Source organism: Rousettus aegyptiacus, unplaced genomic scaffold, assembly GCF_014176215.1.
Source record: "Rousettus aegyptiacus isolate mRouAeg1 unplaced genomic scaffold, mRouAeg1.p scaffold_m13_p_3, whole genome shotgun sequence".
Taxonomy (NCBI): domain Eukaryota; kingdom Metazoa; phylum Chordata; class Mammalia; order Chiroptera; family Pteropodidae; genus Rousettus; species Rousettus aegyptiacus.
Window position 1 is genome coordinate 143,610,452 of NW_023416306.1, and position 23,167 is coordinate 143,633,618.

Genomic DNA, 23,167 nt, shown 5'->3' on the forward strand with positions numbered 1-23,167 from the left:
CTTGGTTTTCACTGTTTGGGTTAAAATAGGCATGTTACATGTGTGTTGTTTGGGTGTGTGCATATGTATACACACATTTCCCACATGCCATTCCCTTTTTGCCCGGTGTATACCCATTCCTTAAGAACTTCAAGAGTTCATGCTCCCTCCTGCTTTGCGGTAGGTGATGCTCGCAAGAATAAAAGAAACAGGAGACCTCTATGCCGTGAAGGTGCTAAAGAAGGACGTGATCCTGCAGGATGACGATGTGGAGTGCACAATGACTGAGAAAAGGATCCTGTCCTTGGCACGCAATCACCCCTTCCTCACTCAGTTGTTCTGCTGCTTTCAGACCCCTGTAAGTATGACTTGCATTCAGTGCCTCCATGGCCTCCTTTCTTAAAGAGTTGAGACAATAAGATGTTGAAAATTTTATAAATTAGTATGTCAGAAACTTTGGGGGATGAGCTCCCATGGTAGGGCCACATGAAGGTACTCAGTGACTTCTGATGACCTCTAGTGGAGAGTTGAAGCCAGTGAATTTACCATCCCTTTCATGCTGTCCTGGAGAAGGGTCACGTTGAGGGTTGTGTCCTAAGATCGAAAAGCTCTTTGTATGTAAGTCTTCGCTAGCAGAGTGAAGGTTACAGAAGTCTAAGAATAAATGTCATGGGCTGCTTATCTTGGTGACTTTGACCTTGACTCTACTCCTAAATGCTTAACAAGAGTTCGGACCAGGGTAGACCCAGAGAGGGCACCTTGGTTTGTAGTGTCCCAAGACATTGCTCCCGGCCTTAATCAGGGACACCTGGCTCGATTCTTTGGACTGATCTTGGGATTAGAGTCTGTCTACCATGTAATGATGTGCAATTAGGAATGCTTTTGGCTGCAGTTAACAATGCCCAACCAATAGTGGTTTACAGAATAAACAGCAAGAATGAGTTTACTTCACTAGTATAAACTTTTTCCCTGGAAGAGTCTGTTGGTAGCAATATTAGAGTTGAATTAGTTGCTCTGTGACATTGGGCCTCTCTTTTCCTTGGGGTCTCAAGTTACACCTCAGATGGCAGCATCCAAAGCAGGAAACATGGGAACGGGCACAAGGGCTGCATGGGCCACTCTTCTTTTATCAAGGAGAGAAAAATCTTTCTAGGCTTGTGTTACCTGTTGATCCTTCGTTGCAAAGGAGTCTGGAAGAGCGAATATCTAGCCAAGATAAGCTGGTTTACCATGGTAGACTCCCACCAACTCTGACTTATGCCCTGGGGCAGGGCACTGTGCAGCCGAGTTAGCATTGGGCTCAGAACTGGGCTTCTGCTGTTGATGAAGAGGAAAGATGGCTCCTGAGAAGGCACCAAGAGGGTCTGCCACAGATATTTCAGAGTCTTCTTGTAGTCAGAAGACATTCTGGTACTGAATTTCGGACATGTCCCTTGTCTATGCTGTTGTCAGGGCAGTAGAGGGTGTGGTGGGAGCAGCCTCAGCACATCCCACCTGGTTAAGGTGGTGCAGGAAAAGTAACAGCAAAGCTGGAACCAGAAAGGTGCGTTGGAATTCGGCAAAAAGAGTGAAGGTGAAGGTGCCAGGTAGGGTAACAGCATATGCACGGGTGTAGCAGAGAGCGCGGACATGAGATGTGAATATAGCTCAGTGTGTGTGCAGTATGGAGGCCGAAGTATGGCGAGAATGGAAGCTGCAGAGGTGACCAGGGCCAGCCCGTGAAGGGCCTTGTAAGTTGTGTTAAGAAGCATGGATTTTAGTCTCGAGCAAATAGAGGAAATTTAAATAGAGAAATGACATCAGATTGTATTTTTCAACTATAAAACTATTTTTTTTTTTTGCAGTAGGTAATATAAGCATCCTCCAAATATCCCTATCCTTTCTCTGAAAGCAAGAATTGTTATTACTTTCATGTGTAGCCTTTCAAAGAATTTTTTGCATGACAGCATACATTCTTACCACATATATGCATTCATGTTTATTTAAAAAACACGGTACTATACATTGCCCACCATTCTATACCTTTTTTTTGTGTGTGAAAATGTAGTAATATATCTTTGAGATTGTTTAATATTTGTATATACCTAGCCACCTCACTTTTTTATTTTTAATGGCCGCATTTTAAGACCATGACACAGTTTATCTAACTTGTTTCCTGTTGCTCTAGGTTAGTTTGTACCTGGTCTTTTAAGTCAATGTGAGTACCCTTGTGCTTCTATCTTTACCATGTGCTGTTATTTCTATGTGATACACTACTAGAAGTTGCATTGCTCTGTCAGAAGTATAAGCATTTAAAATTTGGGGTCCCATTGAACCTCTCCCCCATAATGGTTAAAGATACCTAACATTTCACCATCGATATACTAGGCACTGTTCTAAGTAATTTATTTGTATTATCTCATTTAAGCCTTACAGTAATCTTGTGAAGTACGTTCCATCACCATCATTCCCATTTTACAGATGAGGAAACTGAGGCAAAGAAATATAGCTTCCAAGTGGCAGAGATTGTGATGCGAGCAGACTGACTGCAGAGCCCAGGCTCTTACCACTTGCTTGCTGAATTTCTAAGTTCATGCTCTCAGACCATGTGTGAGAAGGCCGATTTCCCCCACCTTCCCATCAACAGCATGCTCTCTGTCATTTTGATGATCAGAGAGATTTAAAAATGGTTTCTTTAAGCATTCTAATTTGCACTTCTCTGACTGGGAGTGAGGCTGAGCATTTGCATATGTTGAAAGGTCACCTGTGTTCAAATCTTTGTTGGAAGGGACTCATGTGCAGCCTGGAGAATGGGTGGAGCATGGAAGACTGGAATCTGGGAGACAAGAAGGTATATAAAGGGGATGCACAGCATGTGCTCCTATGCTGGCCAAGCGTGTTGGAAGGAGCTGGGGGGTCAGCTAATAGCTTCTCATGCCATGGTTCCTCCTGCACTCCTTCTTCCTCATGGTTTGTGTCTCCTCCAGGCAGCACTAGATTCTCTGCTGTCCCTGCTGCCCCTGCCACCTTGCTCCTGATTCTCTGTTCTCATGTCTGAGGTCTGTGGTTCCTTTGGAGCTCCAGCTCTGACTGTCCTCCACTTCTACCTGAGTAGCCCTGAAATGCTATTTCCTGTGATCTGTGCTTTGCCTACACAAAGCCCTTTCCCAGCCTCACCCCGCCTCATCCAGCTGTTTTCTCAGAGAGGAGTGGGGTGATAGCTCAGGCTTGAAACACCCTTGCGAAGGGGGATAGTACCATTTGGTGGGTGGTACCCGTGTTTCAAGCTTGAGCTTCCTTCTCATACCATAAATCAAATGGCAGGGCAGCTACAGCTCAGGTCATCTTCCCAGGGTCTGAGCTAAAGAGCAGATGGTTTCCTGTGACATTAGGTTAGATGATCTTAATCAACTGATAACCTTTGAGTCAGACAGTTAATAGACATTTAGTGAGCCTAGTCTGGTCATGCATTGGCTGTTATTTCAAGTTACTTGAATAACAAGGAGGTGTCTCATACTCAACTCCAGGGGACTTTCACCTACAAAAGAAAGTCCCGGTGATTCTATAGAAGCAGTCAGAGGTGTCACCAACAATTAGAGTACATTATTGTAGAGTAGAACAAGAAATTAACCTGGAATGGATTGGGAGCCCAGTGAAAACAACTTATACAATGCAGAATTTTCCAGGAAAAATATAAATTCTGCAATATACCAGAATATTAGTGACCACGTGGATTTCCATGGTATTTGTGTGGATTTCCATGGTATTGGCAGTTTTATATGTGGCCACAAGGTGGCAGTCGTTACTGCCAGGTGATTTTTGTTTTCCTCCACAGGCGATAACATCCACATTAGGGTTTAGAACTTGTTTTGCAGCAGGTATCTCCAAAGCAAAGGACAAAGGGGATTTCCCTCGCCCTAAGTCCAGTTGATAAACAAAGTGATGGGAAACAAAAGAATCAAGTGAGTTTTTCTCATGCTGAGATAGAGATATACAATTTTCATTTTGCTATAGTTTGTGCTTTCTCTCAGGTTTGCAAGGTACCAGGCTCCAAAATGTGCCTGGCACTTACTCGCCGCACATCTACCCATCTGTCAGAAATCCTCTGTGACTATCGTCATCCACTGTTGAAAAACTCTAAAGAACAGAAAAGTGTTAGTTGCTATGAGAAATTACAGGAGGCAGATCATTACGTTTTAGCTACCCAGTGTGGCAGGCCACCACCTCTAAAATGAGATGCTAACTTGCGTGTAAGGCTGAACTGTAACAGGTACCCTGAGGAGTTTAGCAGTGACGTGTTGGAGTCACTCCCCAGCCATTCGCAAAGTCTCACTTCATTGTGGAGACCCTTGCAGACGGGGCACTCCTCCCATGTCCAGCCGAGTGGAATGAGGATCTCCGAAGCCCAGAGGAAAGGAGAAAGTAGCTTGCAGAGAGAGCGTCCCTTAGTCTGGAAGTGGTGGAGACAGGATTCCACTCTTGGTCAGGCCGACTGTGGAGCCCGGGCTCTGTGCTCTGATGCAACAGTCCACATGTTGTCGTATTACCACATTTAGGCCTTTGAATCAGTGTCTGCTTAAGCAACTCCAGCCTGCTGGCAGGGAGGCAGCATTGCCCTTGGAAACAGAACAGCTGAGTCCTTCCAGCTTTAATTTCAAAAAACTCTGTCTGAATGGCTTGAGCCTACCTGTAAATTCCTTTGAGCCTCAAAGTTCTCATGGTTAAAATGAAAACAAGATTGCTATGAGGACCAAAGGAAAGAGCGCAGAAGTATTCTAAAGTGAGTAGGCTCTTTGTGGTGATGACTGCCTCCTTCCCACACTAAAAAAAACTGGCCTGGGGTTTCCCCAATGGCCAGCACAGACCCCACATGGAGAGTACAGTAAACACCCCCCCCAAAGTAGGAATTTTGAAGTTCTTTTTGTTCTTGGAAAAAGCAAAAAGATAAGCAAATTTCATAAATTAATTTACTGAGTTTGCTACATAGGATTATGACCCCATAAATTATTGCCTCTGATTTTTTCATAATGGCATGTTACTTGCAAATATGTCATTAAATTGGCATCCTCATGAGTTTCTGATAACATTTAAGTCCTAATAGTTTGCGAATTATTTGATAATCTTAATTAAGACTCATAAAAATGTTTATACTCTTGCATCTGTTGATTTTATTTCCAGTAATCTAGCCAAAGAAAACAACATAAAGAATATAAAATAAATGTTACATATAAGGATGTTTAATTTTTAGTGGATTATTTGTAATAGAAAAATATTAGTGACAACTTCAGCATTCGGCAGTAAAAACTTTCCTTAATATAGTATTCGATGAAGATTTTCAGCCAGTAAAGAAATAATTGAGTATTAAGCAGTTAAATGATTATGTGTCAGACAGTCACAAGCACCTAATAATGTACATTATTTATAGCAGGCCGTTCTTATAACAGCCCTATAAGATAAGTACAGTTTCATTTTTGCCGAGCGATAAAATGAAGCACTGAGGAGTGAAGTCACTTGCCTCAGATTCAGTATGGTAAATGCTGGAACCGGGAGGTTAGAGCCCAGGAAATAATACAGAATCTACGATGCTGGCTGGTATGTATCCATATCAGGTTCTGCCCAAGCTGAGCTGGCACACCTGGCCACTCCTCCAAAGAAACGGCTGGAAGGAACTGGTGGCAGTGAGTTGGCAAAATTACGGGCGATTTTTGTCCTTTTCTCTATTTACCAACGTGGTAATGTGGTCTGTTTCTTTAACACTGGGGGTAGGAGGCATTATTAAGCCGTCCTGGGATGCAGGCCTGGTGGATGCTGCCTGTTCTGCTCCTTCAGGTTAAATCTCCTCCACACTGCTTTCATCTTCATCAGTGCCTGTTGTGTCAGCAGCTGGGCCTCCTGGCATTTACGGCCTGGAATCCGGGTCCCCCCACCCCCAGCTCCCAGGGGCTCTCCACTCTGGCTCTCCTCCTGGAGCCCTCAGCTGAGTGCCCAGAGAGAGAAGAACAAAGACTCCGCAATAGCAGGAGGGGGAGTGGCAGAGTAAATACTGGTCAGATGCTTCATTCAGCCTTTGTTCAGAGACCCAGTTTATTGAAGCAAAGGTTTCCATTTGGGAAACATAAGACACGCTGTGCCCGGGCCCAAGAACTGCCTCTGTGCAGCAGGACCCAGGGCCAAGTTGGAGAGAGGAGCCACTGCAGAGCCTCATTTTGGGGGGGAATACTCAAGTTTGCATTTGCGATTTGCCACACTCAGGTGGGCCACAGAATGCACAGACACTCCCTTTACAGGGCCCGAAGCCCAGTGTTCTCACTTTCCACCCGTTCCTCTACCTGCTGGTTCTTTCCTCAGGACATCAGGCTGCTAAGGCTGCTAACGGGGCCTGCAGGATGTCAGCCTCCAAGGGCCGACGCAAAGCAAGGGCACCTGGCAGGGGCATAGCTTTCCTTAACAAGCCACTCCGCAAGTGTCAGTCAGCAAAGCAGAAATCCTACCTTTGAAGGTTGGGGGTCTAGGAATCTTGTGAACTAAATGCCGTCAGTTTACATAGCTTGTGCAAAATGATTTTAGTGTACTTAAATCGTACTTAAACTATGTTGTGAAAATCACCTTGCAACATGAGTGCAAGGGAACATTCTTTTCTCTCTATTATTTTCTCCATTATCATTGTATTAGATAATAGCAAAGGAGTGTGTGTGTATGTGTGTGTGTATGAGATAGAGAGACAGAAGACGAGATAGCAAGATAGTCATGTGGCCCTGGAATGAATCTTTCAGAATTTCATCAGGCAGGTGACTACACTGCAACCTTCAGTATATGAGAGCTCAGAGTTCTAATTCTGGCTTGATAGCTAATAGCTCCCTTGTCTTTAGGAAGGTAGCCAACCTTTGCCTTTTTTCTGGATAAACGCTACCAAAATCCTATGCTCTTCCATTAGGGACCTGTTAGCAGATATACCTCCAGAAAGTGACCCTCGGGCTGGGAGGAGGGTTCCGCAGAGGCCCCTGTTAGTGCCTCAGGGTGGCTCGTGGGTTCTTAGAGCCTGACTGGTATCAGCTTTGCAGAATGGATGGGTGAAGAATGGTGGCAGCTTCTTTTCTTTGGGACACTGGCATTTTCTAAGTGCTTATATTCATTACCGATGTCTACAGAACTGCACATTCTGGCATTTCGTAAATATAGGTTGAATGAAATATTTAATACCCAAAGCCATCCAGGGAGGTATAGATACTATTATCTTCATTTAAAAAATCTGGAAACTGAGGTCCAGAGGGGTCCAATAACTTGCCCTGGGTCACACAACAGGCAAGAGTCAGACCATAGATTCTTAATCAGGTCGTCCAGCTGAACAACCTATGTCATTTCAGTTATACCAAAAGTAGAAATGTGCTTCCTCTGGAATGTATACTGCTGAGAATAGTGACATTAGGCAGGAATAAAGGCAGTTTTCCACTATCTACATGTAGTTTTGTGGCCTTTTAGGAACTACCTAAGGAAATGTTACATGTTTGGAACTAGGCTTTCTCCTTTCCCTGAGCAATGACTGCCACAAATACAATTTGGTCTGCTTATGGGTCATTTGTTGTAGTTCGCCTTTGGCTCAGATCAAAATAGAAAATGAGCCAGAACATGGTGTTTCCCAGTTGGGCATGTTCCCAGCTATTAATAATGTTCCATCTGGGGACAAAATGCACAAAGGCCATCTCCAGTCTTTGAGTTCCTAGGGGGATCATTTGGGACTTCTGCATCTGTATTCTTGAGCTTCTAGGCTTTCCAACATTCTGTGGTAAACAGGGCTGTGAAAACGAGTTGGAAATAAGAGAACCTGAAGTTCATGCCCTTCCTTTGGCTCGGTCTTTTTGGGTAGGACTGCCAGGATGCTTGGTGGGACAGAGGCTTGAAAGGGTTGGCATGTTTTTCAGCTTGAGGTTATTCAATTGCAACTGGCCTCACTGTCACTTGCCACAGTCATCATTGGTGACCTAGAGCCTGCACAGACCCTGCCACCACCACCCCCTTCCAGGTTTGACTAGATAGTTCATGGGTTGTGTGCAATCTCCTTTTGTATATCTGAGGCTTGCCAGGGTCAGACTGGGCCCCATGATGGATGAAGCTCTGTGGTGAGGCGACCATGACCATGACCGGGCACCTGCCAAACCACACAGACTCTGTCCTCCACAGGGCCCTGTGCTGAAGGGCCCAAAGTGCTAGGAATGGCTCCAGGGATGAGAATTTGACAGGCTTTCTGACAGATAGTTTGGTGGGAAGTCCATCAATCCAGGATCACAGTGATTGAGTGCTAGGCAAAAGAAATCATTCTTTTAATCCTCGGTCTAGTTGGGAAGAGAAGATAATACATGAGGAACGGCCACGTGCAGTAGACAGCATGCAGCAAATGCAGTCTGTGTACTGTAAGAGGAAAGGTCATTGAGAATGAACACTGGGCTCTGAGGGACACCCTTACCACGTGCCAGTCTTTCCTAAAAAGTGCAACCTAGGAGTGGCTGTAAGACTGACATACCAACCAGCATCTGAGCTTTAAACAGCGTTCTGGGGTGGCCTGAGGTTTTTCCCTAGGAAGTTGGCTTGACGCCTGCCATCACCGACTGGGACCTCCAGGCCAGGGCCTGCAACTGTACCTGTGAGCAGCTGCGGTGGGTCCACCCCACCCAGAAAACAGAATCATGCAGTGTAAAAAGCCAACGACTCTGGTGGAAATCACGAACCATAATGTAGTCTAGTTTTGCAATACTTGGGTTTTCCATAATTACTTCATCCCTGCTAAGAACCCAAGCCATCTCTTCTGCGCTCCAGAACTTTTCCTGCTTCTCATGAACAAATCTGCTCTGTCCCTCAGTTTAAACTTATCCCACTTGGAAAAATAGAGAATTGAGCACTGACAGGTGAGGACCAAAGGTGTTCATTCATTCAGCAAATGGGCTACGAGTGCCTTCAAAGTGTGGGGCGCAGTTATAAGCTCTGGGGACACAGTGGTGAATAAAAGAGGAGACCCTGGCCTCACGGAGCTGGTGCTGTCCTGGGGCATTCATGGCCCTGAACGGGCTGTGGTGAATGTGGCTGGTCACCACAGCAGTTCAGGGATTGCTATTTAGGGCAGGCTCAGAGCAGCCATCTGCTTAGAAGGGACTTGTCTTGAAGCTACATTTGCATATGAAGCTGCTTTTTTTTTTTTTTTTCTGTAGATGCAGTGAATTTAGCACCTGATAGAGATTAGGAGGAGGTCCAAGCTGTTGGCACTGCCTCTGCTTGGTGATGGGTTTCATGGCACCACTGGGCTTGGGGGACCCAAAGCAGGAGATGTAATGGGGAGAGCAGCAGCCCAGCCTGCTCCCCTTGTTCACCTTTGCTATTTGTAGTCTTCCTTGTCCTGTTGGGTTGACTGGTCTCTTCACTGACAGCCCAGCACAAGGCTGCGAGGACAGTGCCCCCTCCCCCCACATTAACCCTTGTCCCATTGAGGCTGACTCTGCTCTTCCTGCCTTTGGTTGTCAGCTAATACCTTGCAGACCCTCTCCACTCTGCCAGAGGACCTTGGCATGTCCAGTCTTCTCTCTTGGGCCACCCGGGGAGTTCCTGTTTGCTTTGTGTGCAAGGCGTCCAACTTTTAGTATATTCGCAGAGCAAAAGAGCACACTGTATGTATTTCAAGCTCACTCCTACCCACTTCTTTAGAATGATTTATCACTTAGGTGTTATGGAGGGAGTCTTGGATCTCCTCCCTGAGTCTTAATTCCATTCTTATGGTGTGTGGTAGTTTAAACATTAAAATGATGTCACGTGTAATCCCAACCAAAACAAAAAAGGAAACTCCTTCCAGCAAAACTCCACTTTTCCCCCGACACCTGTTTTTCCCTTTCTGTGCAGCAGACCGTGTCTCCTTCCCCTCTCACCTCCTCACTCCAAGGGAGCACTGAGCCCTGGTCTCCTTGTGAAGTGGGAGCTAGCCCATGCCCGCAGCAAGCCCAGACCTTCTAGCCAGTGGTGAAAGGTGGTTCAAGATGAGTTCGACACAACCAACAAAGTGGGGAGCAGATATGGTGGAGCTGACCTAGAGACTAGTTAAGTTTCTCTTCTGGAAGCCTTTAGAATCGAGGGCCTAATCAGTTGACTCAGTTTATCCTTCCATACTTAGGCTTCAGGACAGATTTGAAGCAGGAAATTTCCTCCCACCTGTCTCAGAACCTTACCCCCACCACCCTGACCCTCACCAATAGGTCTAATAGTTTTAATAATCAAATGGCTAATGAATTCTCAGCCTTCTCAGCAAAAAGAAAATTTCCCTTATTTGTATAGTGTGATGTCATTTGCTCACTACTAATGTTTGGGGTGGGATAATCCTTTGTAATGAGGGGCTGCCTTGTACATGGTAGGATTAGCCGCACCCTCTACTCACTATATGCCAGCAGCACCTCCCTTGTTGTGACAACGAAAAACGTCCCAGACATTGCCAAATGTCCCTGGAGGGGAAGACTCTCCAGTTAAAGACCACTGCCTTACATGAATGTCAGGTGGTCTGTCCTAGATATGAGAGTCAAGCGGGCTAGAAGATCACTTTGTAGGTGTCAAAGCAAAGTGTGTCAGATCCTCCTTATGAGATATAAGCATTATAAGTGTTATCTTTTTTCCCCCTGAGTCTGTACACAGGCAAAGTTCCTGTTCTGGGGGCCCTGACAGCTATCGGTGGCTGCACTGTGGCACTTGCAGGGACTGGGGCCTTGGGCTGGGAGGGGACAGCAGAAGTGTACAGGGTCAGTGGAATGTGAGCTAGGGTCAGCATGCTGCCAGCGGTTCTGAACAGTGAAGCCTGCCGTGATAAGGCAGAATTAGCAGCTGAGCTGGGGGGCATTTAGGGAGCAAAAGTGAGCATATATTTGAAATTGGTTGTGTTTGAAAGCAAGCAATTGAAATAATGCAGCTTCTCTTGTTTTGGCATTTGATGATTTTACTTCTGCTTTACCATCAAGGTGTTGAATCAGTGGCATTTGCTGAAAATCATCTCCACCCTAAACTTACAGAGGTGCCTATCTGTGATAATCAAAGCTTTAAGAAACATTTATCAACCAATGTAGAAAAATGTGCTGGTAGCGATATAAATGTGCTTCAGGGAAAGCACATTGCTGTTTTCTTTCTTTTGTCATTTCAAGTTAAAGATATAGATACCTTAGATGCTGTCTTCTAACCTGAGTGGTCTCTAAATATTCAAAGTGGACCCCAGCCACTAAAGACATGGGCTGTTTCTATATTGAATGGTAATATTATACCTATTTTGCATTTTTAATTCAACTCGGTAAATGTTTACTGAGAACTTATGTGTCAGGGACCAAAGACGTCGGGGAGAACAAAAGGTGAACCTGCCCTCTAGTTGCTTTTAGCCCAGCATCATCCTAAACACAAGTACCCATAACACAGTGAGATAGAAGAAAGTCATAACCTGGTCCTTGGGAGGGGCTGTCTGAACTGTGTTTTGAGTATGAATAAGAGCCCTACAGTCACAGAGTGGGTGGGAGGGGACAGGCCTCCCAGACAGAGGTAACATTAGTGCAGAAGCACAGAGAATTAAAATGTATGATGGGCTTAGGTACACCCAAATAACTTGATGCAACAGGATTGCAGGAGAGGAAATGTGGGTAGTAATGAAGAAGCAAAGCCATAATGGGTCTGACATTATCTGTTAAGGAGCTTACACTCAATCATGGAGATGAAACCATCTGGCAAATCAAGGAGCAACATAAGATTTGCATTTGAGGAGGTGTTCTCTGGTGTCTGTCTGCAGGAGGAGGAAACTGAGGGTAGCAGACCTGGTAGGGACCCTGAACCAACGGTCTGTTGGACCTGCCTACTCCAAGGCAGTGGTCATGGGAGTGAAGTCAAAGACTTGAAGGAGGTGAAGCTGGTAGGACCTTTTAGGGTAAGAAGGAGAGGAGAGGTCAGAGTTCTGGCCAGCTGGGAGCCTGGGGGAATGGAATATGATGAATTCACTGCATAAAATCCAGTGGTACGATCTTAGGCTCCACTCTCATCTTTGAGGGTTTATCTGAATTCCATTTAACCAACTGAAACTTCTACAAGGTTAACATACTCTTCTGGGTAAACTTTTAACCCATTTCTGATTACTTTGCCGCTCATCTTATTAGTCTATTTAGCCCCTTTTATTTTGGTCTCTCTACTTTTACAGTATGGTCTGCATCTTTCTTCCTCAATGAGCAGTGAAGATCAGTAGTTCGTCCATATTGCAAAAAGGGTTTGGGAAGAGATTGTAGGGGAATCATTTGCTTGAACACATCACGTTCCCCGGCCAGAGGACCTGACGGGAACGTGTTGAGGCTGCACTGGAAGAACCAAACTCAGAATTGCACATGGGATGCACATTCCAAATGGAGACTTCAGGCATTGCACGTTGTAGAACAGAAGATGGGACAGACTCTTGGCTGGCAGGTTTCCAGGCACCATCTCAAGGCAGATGTGAGATATCCTTGCCCAGATTCACTCTAACTGGGCAAAATGTTTAATCAGGTAACTGTAACCCAGAATCCCCTCCCATGAGGCAGAACTGTCTATCTAATTCATCCACAGATCAGAGAGAGAGATGAAATCTTGGCCTCTTTGAGAGGTTGCAAAGTTTAGGAACCACTGTCATGAAAAAGATCTAAATAATCAAAATGGCATTTTTACTCTTTATCTATAGCCCTGTGCAAACTAAATCTGTACATGTCTTCAATAGACCTTCTCCTATTTGGTGCTTAAACCAAAATCTTTATAAAGAGAATTGCTCTATGAAAAATAATGATTAAAAGGAATCCTATTGTGCATACTTGTGACTAAATCTTTTTAAAAAAATAATCATCTATGATATCTTCTTTGTGAATCTAAATTCAGAATTTCAATTTGTGAATGTAAGTCAGAATTAAAACACCATATTCAGTTAACAATAATCTGCTCTGAGATGCTTATTTTTCCAGGCTAATAAAAATGATCTTTATTATAGTGTAGGGACTAGACTATTAATACCACATCCCCTTATTTCCATTAACTTACTTAGAAGTCTAGCTAATTGTAGGACTTAAGAGAAATGGCATTGGGAATAGTATGCAACTGTTAAAAAATTATGGTTTTGATGGCTAAGTACATTAGGAACTATTATGTTATATAGGTGAAAAAGGAAAGATAGGTTTTCATTTTCTCTTCTTTAAACATGCTATAGAATGTTAAATATAAGTAGGATACAAGGGGAACATAAATTCTAGTTAAAATCACCTTGGAAATTTATTTGCCCTGAAATCTCCAGTTCTTTGGATGCTACAAGCCATAAATAGTTTTGTTTTTCCTTGCATTTGGACTTCTGTCTCTGGGTGTCAAGATAATAGGCGATTGCATTTATTTTTCCTTCATTTTTCATGTATGCACTATATAATTACATTTGATTTACAAACATATAATTACTTTTATAAACAGAAAAACCAAAACTTTGTAAATAAAGGGAAGTGAAGTGGCATCAAGCTGACCCACTTCTCTTCCTGAACGTTTCCACAAACTTTTAACCACAGGCAAGGTACCTTCACTTCTTGGCACTTTACTTACATAAAGTAGATGGATAGAACTAATCTTGGCAATTTGTTTCAGCTTTTCTAATGTTCTGGTTTAAATTGTATCAGGAAACCAAAATGGCCTCCTGCCATGTTAGTTTCTGAAGGGTTTATTAACCCTCACCGGCGTTCAGGCACTATGCTCAGTGGTGTTAGAGATACGTAATTTAGCATCTGGGCTCTGCCTTCAAAGGTTTCAGGTCCTCCATAGAAAACGAGACCAAGTGCACCAAACCAGTGCAATCCAGCACAGCAATACTGGGCGAGATGTGTGTGGACCAGAGATGCCAAAGGGGCTCCACCAGGGCGGGAGGATGTGCTTCGACTTTGCTATATCCCCGATCAGATGCTTTCTGCTTATTTATGCTTTAAGAACATCCTGGCCCAGATGCTTCATCATGTGTTGAACTGCAAGTTAGATTGCCTCATTTTCCCCTAGTCTGGTATATATGCCAGTAAGCCTTGCTGAGTTTCATCACAAGAGATGGCCATAGTGTGTCCAGTTTACCAGAAAAACAATTGGTCTTGGAAAAGAGCTGTGTGTTCCTCCAGGTTTGAAATGCAAGTTCCTAAGGCTTATTTTACTGGAGACATAGTTCTCCTTCCCAAAGACTAGTGTCTGAGCTCAGGCAGGCTGTATCATGGCCCATGGGCTTGACAGAGGGGTTGATGGGTGATTGAACTAACTTCTGATACCTTCTGGGCTGCGCAAAATGATTAGTCAAAACATAAAGAGAAAAAGCCGTTAGATTCTATCTCCTTGTTTCTCCCTTGAAGACTTTGTAATCATTCTTAATGTGGTTAAATTCAAGTCGTTTGCAGTTCAGGCATGGTGCAATCAGATTTCCTCATGGGGGTGCTTTTCCAATGTGACTTCTTTGACGTCAGTGACTGTTTCCTGTTGATTTGAACTTCTGTTCACCCTCATAGATGTCTTTGCAGGAGAAAAATTATAAGCGAGGGGAACTCATGAGAAACGCAACACAGTGCTGCTTCTGGAGGATTCCTTTTCCTTGTCCACAGCCGGTCAATAGCACTCTGCAGCCTTTGATACAGAGTTGATGTGCTGTTCATTTAGAAATAATTCCAAAGCAATTTTTAGAAGTTGGGCAAATAAGTCTAGATGTGGCTCCCAGCTCGACATTGCTTTAAAGCAATAAGTAAATTAGCCACTAACTTTCAGTGTTGTTTCTCGTCTTTGAATTGTTTCCAAAAAGTGATCTTCATCTTCATTGTCTTATATCTTCAAATAAAATTTATATCTGTAGGTCGTAGAGGCTATGGATTCTTGCTTTAAACAGAAAATCTCTCTCATTTTGTTGAGAAGAATAAATCAACTTTGTAGAAGAGAATAGCTACTACAAAAAGTCTCCCTGTAATATGCTTGCAGTCTATAGGGGAGCACATTTGCTTTGTAAACTCCTGAAGTAGAGAATATGAATTATCATCTGATAATAGAAAATTTGAAAACCTACCGGAACTGAAACTTTAGTTAACATGTTTTGGTTACCAAATCAAGTTTTGTAACCCTTTGCTTAATTTTAACTTCTGAGAAAGAAAAGTCCTCTTTACCAGGTTGAGGTCATGACCATAGGGTATCCAGAAATGCCCCTTAACCTCAGCAGCTGGCCTAGGCATCCTCGAACCCTCTAGGTCCTGGTCCCACACTGAGTAAGGGGGCTGCTGCAGCTTTTGTTTTGGCCGCTGTTTCGTTCCTGTTTACTTGCTAGTCTGCAAACTTCACGAGTGAGGCACCAACTCTCCCTCCACAGCGGGCAGGTCATGGCCCAGTATGCTGCAGCTCCCCCCAAGGGGCCAGAGTCCTCGGAGCAGGTGGCCGCAGCAGCTGAAGTGATAGTGGAGGTGGGATGATAATGAGGATAATAATAATAGTTTAATAATAATAATAATAGTAATAATATCTTGAAGGGGCACTGTTCGAAATTCTTAGCTTAAGTCACTTTATCCTCACACACCTGTGAGTTCAGTCATCTTATCGTCCCCATCTGGTAGATGAGAGTTTCGAGAGAAAGAAAATAAGTACAGCACAGCGTGAGCTGTTTTCTCCTCTCAGGCACCCTAGCTGCACAGCCCGCGGCCCTCACCCCTGCCCTGTGCTTCTCCTTGGTAACACCAGGACTTAGGTGCTAGGGTCAAGTTCTCCTAAAGTTAGCTTAGCCTCTCTGTGTGATATAGTAATACAATAGCTTCTATTAGTTGAGATTATTTTCTGGACCTGGTGCTGTGGGAGGCACTGTGCTTCTGGTTTAATCCTCAGACAATCTCTGTAGTTATAAGCATTATTACCCCAGATTTGTAAATAAGGAAACCTCCATCCCTTATATATTGGTGTGTTTCAGTTAAAATTCTCCTGGTAGCAAGTTAACAGAAAGAAGCTGAACCAAGGTCCTGTAAAATGGGAGAAATAAAAATAAAGATTCAGAGATAAAGGAGGTGTATCATGGAAGCCAAGGGCAGAAATCGGCCTGGCTTCTCCAGGGATCTGAAGTTGAAAGACATGAGAAACCCAGGTTTTCCTTCTGGGCTCACTGTGCTCCCTGAGCTCTTGTCTTTGCCTTATTCTGTGTTTCTCCTTGTTCTTCTTCCTTGTCCATCTGTCCATCCATCTGGGCTGTTACGTCTCTGATATACCCAGACGTTTCACATATTCACACCACAAAGGCAGCCTCAGCTTCCTAATTCTTGTTTCCTCATACTGTGCACACAGTACAGCCTAGAGTAAAACCTCTCCATCTCAGTTCCAATTCTCTGGAAGACTGTGGGAGGCCCAGCCTGATCCAGCCGGCCATTTGCAGGATGTCCAGCATTCACCCACATGACCATACCAGGGCAGTTCTCTGAGAAAGGGATCAATGAGCTGAACAGACACCTCCAAAGGTCTACCACACTGACCCTGGCGCATGCTCACTCTGTAGTCCCCCTCCTGAGGTGATATCTTGTGTATCACGTTCATCAACACAGCTGTTTTGTCTTGAACTTTTCTTCATGCAATTACCCATCAGTTTTACATCCTAAACGACAACCCTTATGAGAGGCTTTAGGGAATACATATAGCTTATACTCACAGCCACTCACTATCAGGACTGGGGAAGTAAGAGCCCCGTACTGATAACAGCCAGGGCAGACTTGGCCCAGGTTGTCAAAGATTAATGGAACCAGGCAGGTGATGACAGGAATTCTATTATTAACCAGGCACCAGCTCCTTGGCCTCTTGTAACTCACCGGCATGGCATGGGACAAAGGAGTTGCTTTTATTCCCCCAGGTATTCTTCACCTGTCTTAATGACTTGTATTTGTGGTTGGTTGAATCAGGAACAAAACAGAGGAGGGAGGGGCAGACAAAGGGCTGGGCCCCTTGGCTTTAGAATTGTGGTTAAACCTGTCTCTGGGACCTTAGAGGAGCCAAGGGCCTCTGGAGAAGCTAGGCAGGTGTCCAGGCGCAGACTCTAGGAAACTGGACTTTAGAAAAACCGGAATGACTGTCTATACAGGCTTACATACAGAAGCAACTGTCTGTGCTGTCACTGCCCAAGGTGGGATTTGGAAGCTCTCCCCTGCCCACAAAGTGACGCATGGCAACCTCCATCCATCCTTCCCTCCTCCCTAAACACAGGGACTCAGACGTGCTTCCTCTAGCCGCTTCACAGCGGAGTGTGTGAAGTATGACTTAGCATTCACCAAGTCACCAGCGAGGCCAGTTTTGAAACGGCACAGACGGAGGGCAGAAGGGAAGGCGGAGGTTATCTTCTGCCTCCTTTCAGGACTTCAGATACAGGTCTCTGCATTGTAAAGGGCTTTTGCTGCGTGTGAAAGACTTCCTTCAGGTTGAGGGAATTCATGTCATCAGAGTGGCACTTAGTAGCAGTGACTCGTTTTTGTAGCTGATGTTGTTTTACTGTGTGACACAGGAAGGTTCCAACACTTACAGGTGTCATTTTCGAGCCAAGCCTCGTAGCTGCCGTCTGATTTAGCTGCAACGCTGGGCCTCTGCTTGTGGCCGAGACCAGTAGGGTCCTGTATATGAGGAGGACCGAGACCTGCATTCCTCAGCTGTGGGTGACCGAGGAGTGGGGTGGAAGGAAGCACGCTAACTAGGCTGTTGCTTTTCCTACCAGTACTCGATACGAAAGTAGCAGCATGTGTTACAGTGACGCCCCGCACTCAGCAGCCGCAGCACCTGAGGCTGTCTCCCTTTGCAGTCACTACCTCCTGCCTCACACTGGACACCTCGGCTGTTTGTTCTCCTTGATCCCTCCCCTCTCCATACCCACTCTTGGCTGACTCATGCTTCCTCATCCTTCAAGCTGGGGAGTTGGCTCCTCTTAGAAGCCTCAAATCCTGCTCCAGGCTGCTCAGCTGCCCCTGCTCTGTGTCCCATGACACCCTCTGTGCCCCTCCGCTGCACATAGCACACTGAGGTGATGTGCTCTCTCTACATGTCTGGGAGCTTCCTGAGAGCAGGCGTGGGGTCCCGTTCAATTTACAATACTTGGTCCCCACCCAGGGCCTAGCATGGTGTGTGCTCAGAAAATATTCCTTCTTAACCTTCAAGGAAGAGTGAAAGGTCTCTGAAAGCCTCCCTTCCAGGATTCAGACCCCGTATTCCCAGTGGCGCTCTGGGACCCAAACCAGAGTCAGGTGGGTCTCATGTTGGATGTCGTTCCAACAAGCCTGATGGGCTGGTTACTTTAGGGGTTAGAAAGGTCGTGAAGGGAGAAGGTAGTTACTAGTGGCCTTTAGCGGGCAGCAAGAGGTGTGAAGGCCCCTCTCTCCATAGCAGCTTCCCTCCGCCCCCTGCCTAATGACTGCTAAGACAGGCTCAGACCGTACCTTTTCAGTGTCCCATCTCTCATCTTCCAGATGAGAATTAGAAAAATATGGAGGAAGCCCATGTGATTTTGCTTTGTTTCTAACTGATGCAAGATGGAACGAACCCCGTGAGGGGACTCAAGTCCTGCACCAAGAGAGAAAGGGTGAGGGGCTTGCCCGTGCACAGGAAAGAATTTAAGTGCATGGCCAGAGTTAGAAACAAAAGTCTGTTAGAGAAGGAATAACATGCCACAGACAGAGTGCAATCTCCTCTCAGAGACAGAGAATGAGAGTGAGAGACAGACGGACAGACTGACAAGAGATACTGAGAGGGACTCTGAGTTGACCAGGAATTCAGTTTATATATCATTCTTGGTTTCTATGAATTACAATTTGAAGACTCTGTTTACCTGTTTCCTTTGATGGTATGGGTATGCAGTGTTAAAGGCATGCTAGCAATCCCTGCCTTTGTTTTATTGGTGCTATGGTCCTGCGGCAGGGAGTGAATGGTTGGGTTTATTTTGTGTAGCTTATGACTTAAAGACTCTGTTTTCCCTTCGGGGTATGGGTAAATGGTTTGTTAGTAATCCCAGCAGAAATATTTCTTTGTTCTGTAGGTTTCTGGCCAGCACTTAGCAGGCTCTGAATACAGCTCCATTTAACATTTAGTTCTCATGCCTCCTCCCTACATTATAACTATAAACGTAATTCACACTTCTAGAAATCCTCAGAGATACTGAAAAAAAGAAAGGGTAAATGTCATCCCAGATCCCACAACTGAGAGCTGACTTCTGATACTACATAGGGATTTTTTGTACTTTCTGTGCATATTTGCATCTTTGGCTAGAACTGAAATGATTCACATGTATGATCTTGTTTCTTAACTGAAAACATATTCGCCATCGTGGCCAGCAGCAGCAGCAGCCACTGCTGTTTACTGCACCCTTTCTAGACTCCTCACCTGAGGACATGCTTAATGAAATGTTATTGCTAATGACCACCCCTCCCTCACCTCCCTCCTCCCTATTACCACCACCTCATGATGATGGATCTTCTTTGCTAAATGCTAAAGACTTTGCCATTTATCTCTTCCTCTGCAAACGAAATCTTAGAGAAATTGCTGCCGAATTTTAACCGCCTCTGCAGACATTTAAATAAGGTGAAGAGAGGTATATTTAAGCAGAGGGTCTCCTCACAGCAAAAGTATTCTGATAGTTGATAAACAGGTTTTTGTTTTTCTGCCTTGTGACATTATTTCAGGACTTCAATAGGATGGGCCATTACTTTTCGTTAAGTATTGTGTCTCTCTGCTGGCTGGTTTTCCCTTCCTGCTTGCTTCAAGGGTTTTATGTAGCCCAAGAGATGGGAGTTGTCCCCAGTGTTCTAGGTGTGCCAGAGAGGTTAGAAATGAGACCGAGGAGGTCTAAAGCTTACGACCTCCTTGCCGTGCATCACAGATGCACGTACCTCCCAGCTCCCCAACCCTCATTATCTGAGAATCTGCCTCCAGAGTTGGGGGGGGGGGGCTGAGAAAGAGGGGCTTGAGCAGGATTAGAAGGTAGTGATTCTGCCCCCAGAACTGGAGTTTAGCCCAGGGTCTGGCTTTTCAGACTTGAGGTAGGAGAATGATTTGAGGGGCACTAGAAATGGATAAAATTTCCCTTGGAATGCCCTCATCTTTTTGATTCCTATTGCCGTAGCAACTCTTGCCAAGTACACTGAATTCCAACAGCCTAAAGAATAGCCTCTTACCTACTGACCCAGTTCTAGTAATCAGGTATTTCAAGCCACTGGAATTCATGTGACCGTCAGACACGGCCATGAAGAAGGTGAACAGGCTGGTTAACAAAAATGTCTAAAACCAACCTACTTGCCATGGAGTGGTTCGAGGTGGTTTTGTCACCTGAGTCTTCTTTGGGACCCCTTGGCCACCCCTCCAAATGAACACAGCATTGGCATACAACTTCCTGTGCGGACGCAGCTCCTAGACGTGTCTCTACTGCACGTTTACCCTCAACCCCAACCCACCGCTAACCCTCTCATTCCACCGGAGTCCTTTCTGTGTAGAAAATACAGAGCACCATTGCTAACCCAAGCTTGTCCCACCCAATGCTGGCCCTCCACTTGCCAGTCACCTTTAGTCAGCTTGCCGTACTTTGTTTGCTGTTATCTTACGTTGTCTGTCTAATCTAAAGAGTTGTGTTGCTGTTTGGTTTTTGTTTTTGTGTGCGTAAATTTTGCTACACCTTCTTCACTCTGAAATTCTTGCTGCTTGTCAGAGAGAGACGTTTTATACATACAGGGGATCTTTTCCCCTTCCAATTAAGGTCTTAAAATCAGGAACAGGAGGTGCTAAGTAGTAGTGCCTTCTAATCGGGATGGGCCAGGTTAAACTGGTGGTGAATAGAGAGGTGAGCAAGAACACACACGATCTTTGTTTATTGCTCAGCTGTGACTGCGTGATGACGCTCAGAGCAAAGCTGGTGGCACTTACAACCGCAAATAAAGATGGGTTCTTTGTATAAACCTCCTCTGTGAATTGGTAAAATACCAATTTCCTTACAAAATGACATCCCACCCTCCCTCCTTCCTCAGAAAGGCCTCATCATTAGCCCTGGTTGCACTCATCTTACCGGCCTTAATTTACATGTCACTCGCCCAGACACCTCCCCTGACCCCCAGGCAGATGGCCAGAGCCCATTGCTTCCTCCACTTTTTCTTCATTTATCAGCATTTGTAAATGTGCTTATTTATGTGACCTTTTGTTTCTTTCTTAAGTAATGTGTGTCTCCCACATCAGACTCTATGGGTAGAGGCTGTGTCTGTCTTATGCCTGTCTACTCTCTGTTCCCAGCACCTGATTTAACACCTGGCTAACCTGGGCCTCGTAAATGTTAGTGAGAAGGAATGAGGAAATCCATTGTCTTAGAGGTTCCTGAAACAAAGTGTTTTACACTGTCAGTCTTGGGGATGTCACTTTTTAATTGAGACTTAAACATTTCTGTCACTAAGCAGTCTTAATTTCCACAGCGCTTTTCACGCCACTTGCACAGTAGTTAATACGCTGCATCGGCAATTTTTTTTAAAAGCCCGTTTCACCTGCTGGGTTGAGAGTTCCTCAGGCGGAGACGGCATCTCCTTGTCTTTATGTTTCCACTCCTGACCCAGGAATCTTCTGATGGGCCGAATGGGATTTTGGAGGCTGTCATTAGACTGCTGTTTGGCCAATTCATCCTTTTTCTGTGATTGTTCTCTGCCCAGGTGTGAGCCCTGTCAGATGTCCCTTTCTGTGATTAACCCTGCATGTTCCAGGTGAAAGGCATGCACCCTTCGATTTACGTTGCTCTCTTCCACTTTATAAAAAGCCTCTAATGTGGGTAGGGATGGCATCAGCGTCCTCACTTTACTAACGTTGAATGTCCAGAAGAAGTAAACGCAAGGCTATGTGGCATTTAAGGTGCAGAGCTAGAACTAGAACCAAAGGCTTCTGACACCTCCTCCACTTTTTCTTTAATGTAGAAATTCAAGGCTGCGTGAGACTAAAGGCGATCTGGGTATTATTCCCCTCCTCCTCCCAGGGGTCTGATTCCACTGACCTATCCTGCTTTGCTCAGCCCCTCATCAGGATGTCTCTCTGAGTACCCCTGTTTGACACCCTCTGCTCCCCATGCCACCACCCATGGTAATGCGGCGCTGGTTGGACCCTGATTGCTATACCACGTTGGATCCTCTCTTGTGTTTGTATCCAGGATCGTCTGTTTTTCGTGATGGAATTTGTGAATGGGGGCGACTTGATGTTTCACATTCAGAAGTCTCGCCGTTTTGATGAAGCACGAGCTCGTTTCTATGCTGCGGAAATCATTTCGGCGCTCATGTTCCTACACGAGAAAGGCATCATCTACAGGTGAGTGTTGCTTGGAGCCCATGGTTTGCTGAGAGCCCATGATAGCCAAACCCTGCAAGGTACCGAACATGTTGTTGCTCTCTCTCTTTTTTTTTTTTTTCCTATTTTAATGTTGGAAGTGATCATTACAATTTGGGAATCCATGCCTAAACTGAAGGGCGTGGATAACTGTTGCTCTAAGTAATAGCAAGAATCACAGTCAGATGGGGCCAGGGCTCACCAGCCGAGGATCTAAGGGATGAGCTATCGATGAGCAGTGTCCTTCTTGACAGTATTTCTCAATAGTAGCCCCCTCCCAAGTATTATATGATTCCATTTAATGACACACAATCTTTAGAGTACAATATACCATATGCTGAGAGGGCTTGAAATCTGATTGATATTGTTGGCCTCAGAGCTCAAGAGCTGTCTGTCAGATGAAACTTTAGTCAGACAGAAAGTTAGGTGGGATGGGAAGCATAATAGAGTGTTAGACGATTGTTACTCTTAAAATTTACTATTTTCCCTGTTGTCAGAGTTCTCTTCAAATCATTGTAACTTAGTTGCCACATATACTATTTCCTCGTGAAGTGCAATTCTTGCTGTCCTTTGAGAAGAATTCTTTTATAGTGGAGCATGAATGTTGACATAAAGAATTTCCTGATTGAAATTTGCTGTTTATTAGCCTCGCTAAATGCTTTTCCTTTTGTGAGCTCCTGACAGAATTGACATCATTATTAAAGTGTAATAGAGCTTTAAAAACAGCAATTCCTAAATACCCCAGAAGTCAAAACAAGAAGAGAAGGGTGAGACTAGTAAAGATTGTGGCAGGATTGGCTGACAGCATGAGAAAGTGGGAAAGTAAAGGAGGAAAATGGGCACTCTACAGAAATGT

At 44.9% G+C, this 23,167-nt stretch overlaps 1 protein-coding gene across 1 annotated transcript in view; it reads left to right on the top strand.

Moving 5' to 3' along the window:
* Positions 1 to 23,167, top strand: part of PRKCH (protein kinase C eta) — a 196,036-nt gene that overhangs the window by 117,306 nt on the left and 55,563 nt on the right. Inside the window, exons 9-10 of the mRNA XM_036217840.1 lie at positions 164 to 337; positions 22,139 to 22,293. Of these exons, the coding sequence (XP_036073733.1) occupies positions 164 to 337; positions 22,139 to 22,293 (329 nt within the window). The remainder of the gene's footprint in view (positions 1 to 163; positions 338 to 22,138; positions 22,294 to 23,167) is intronic.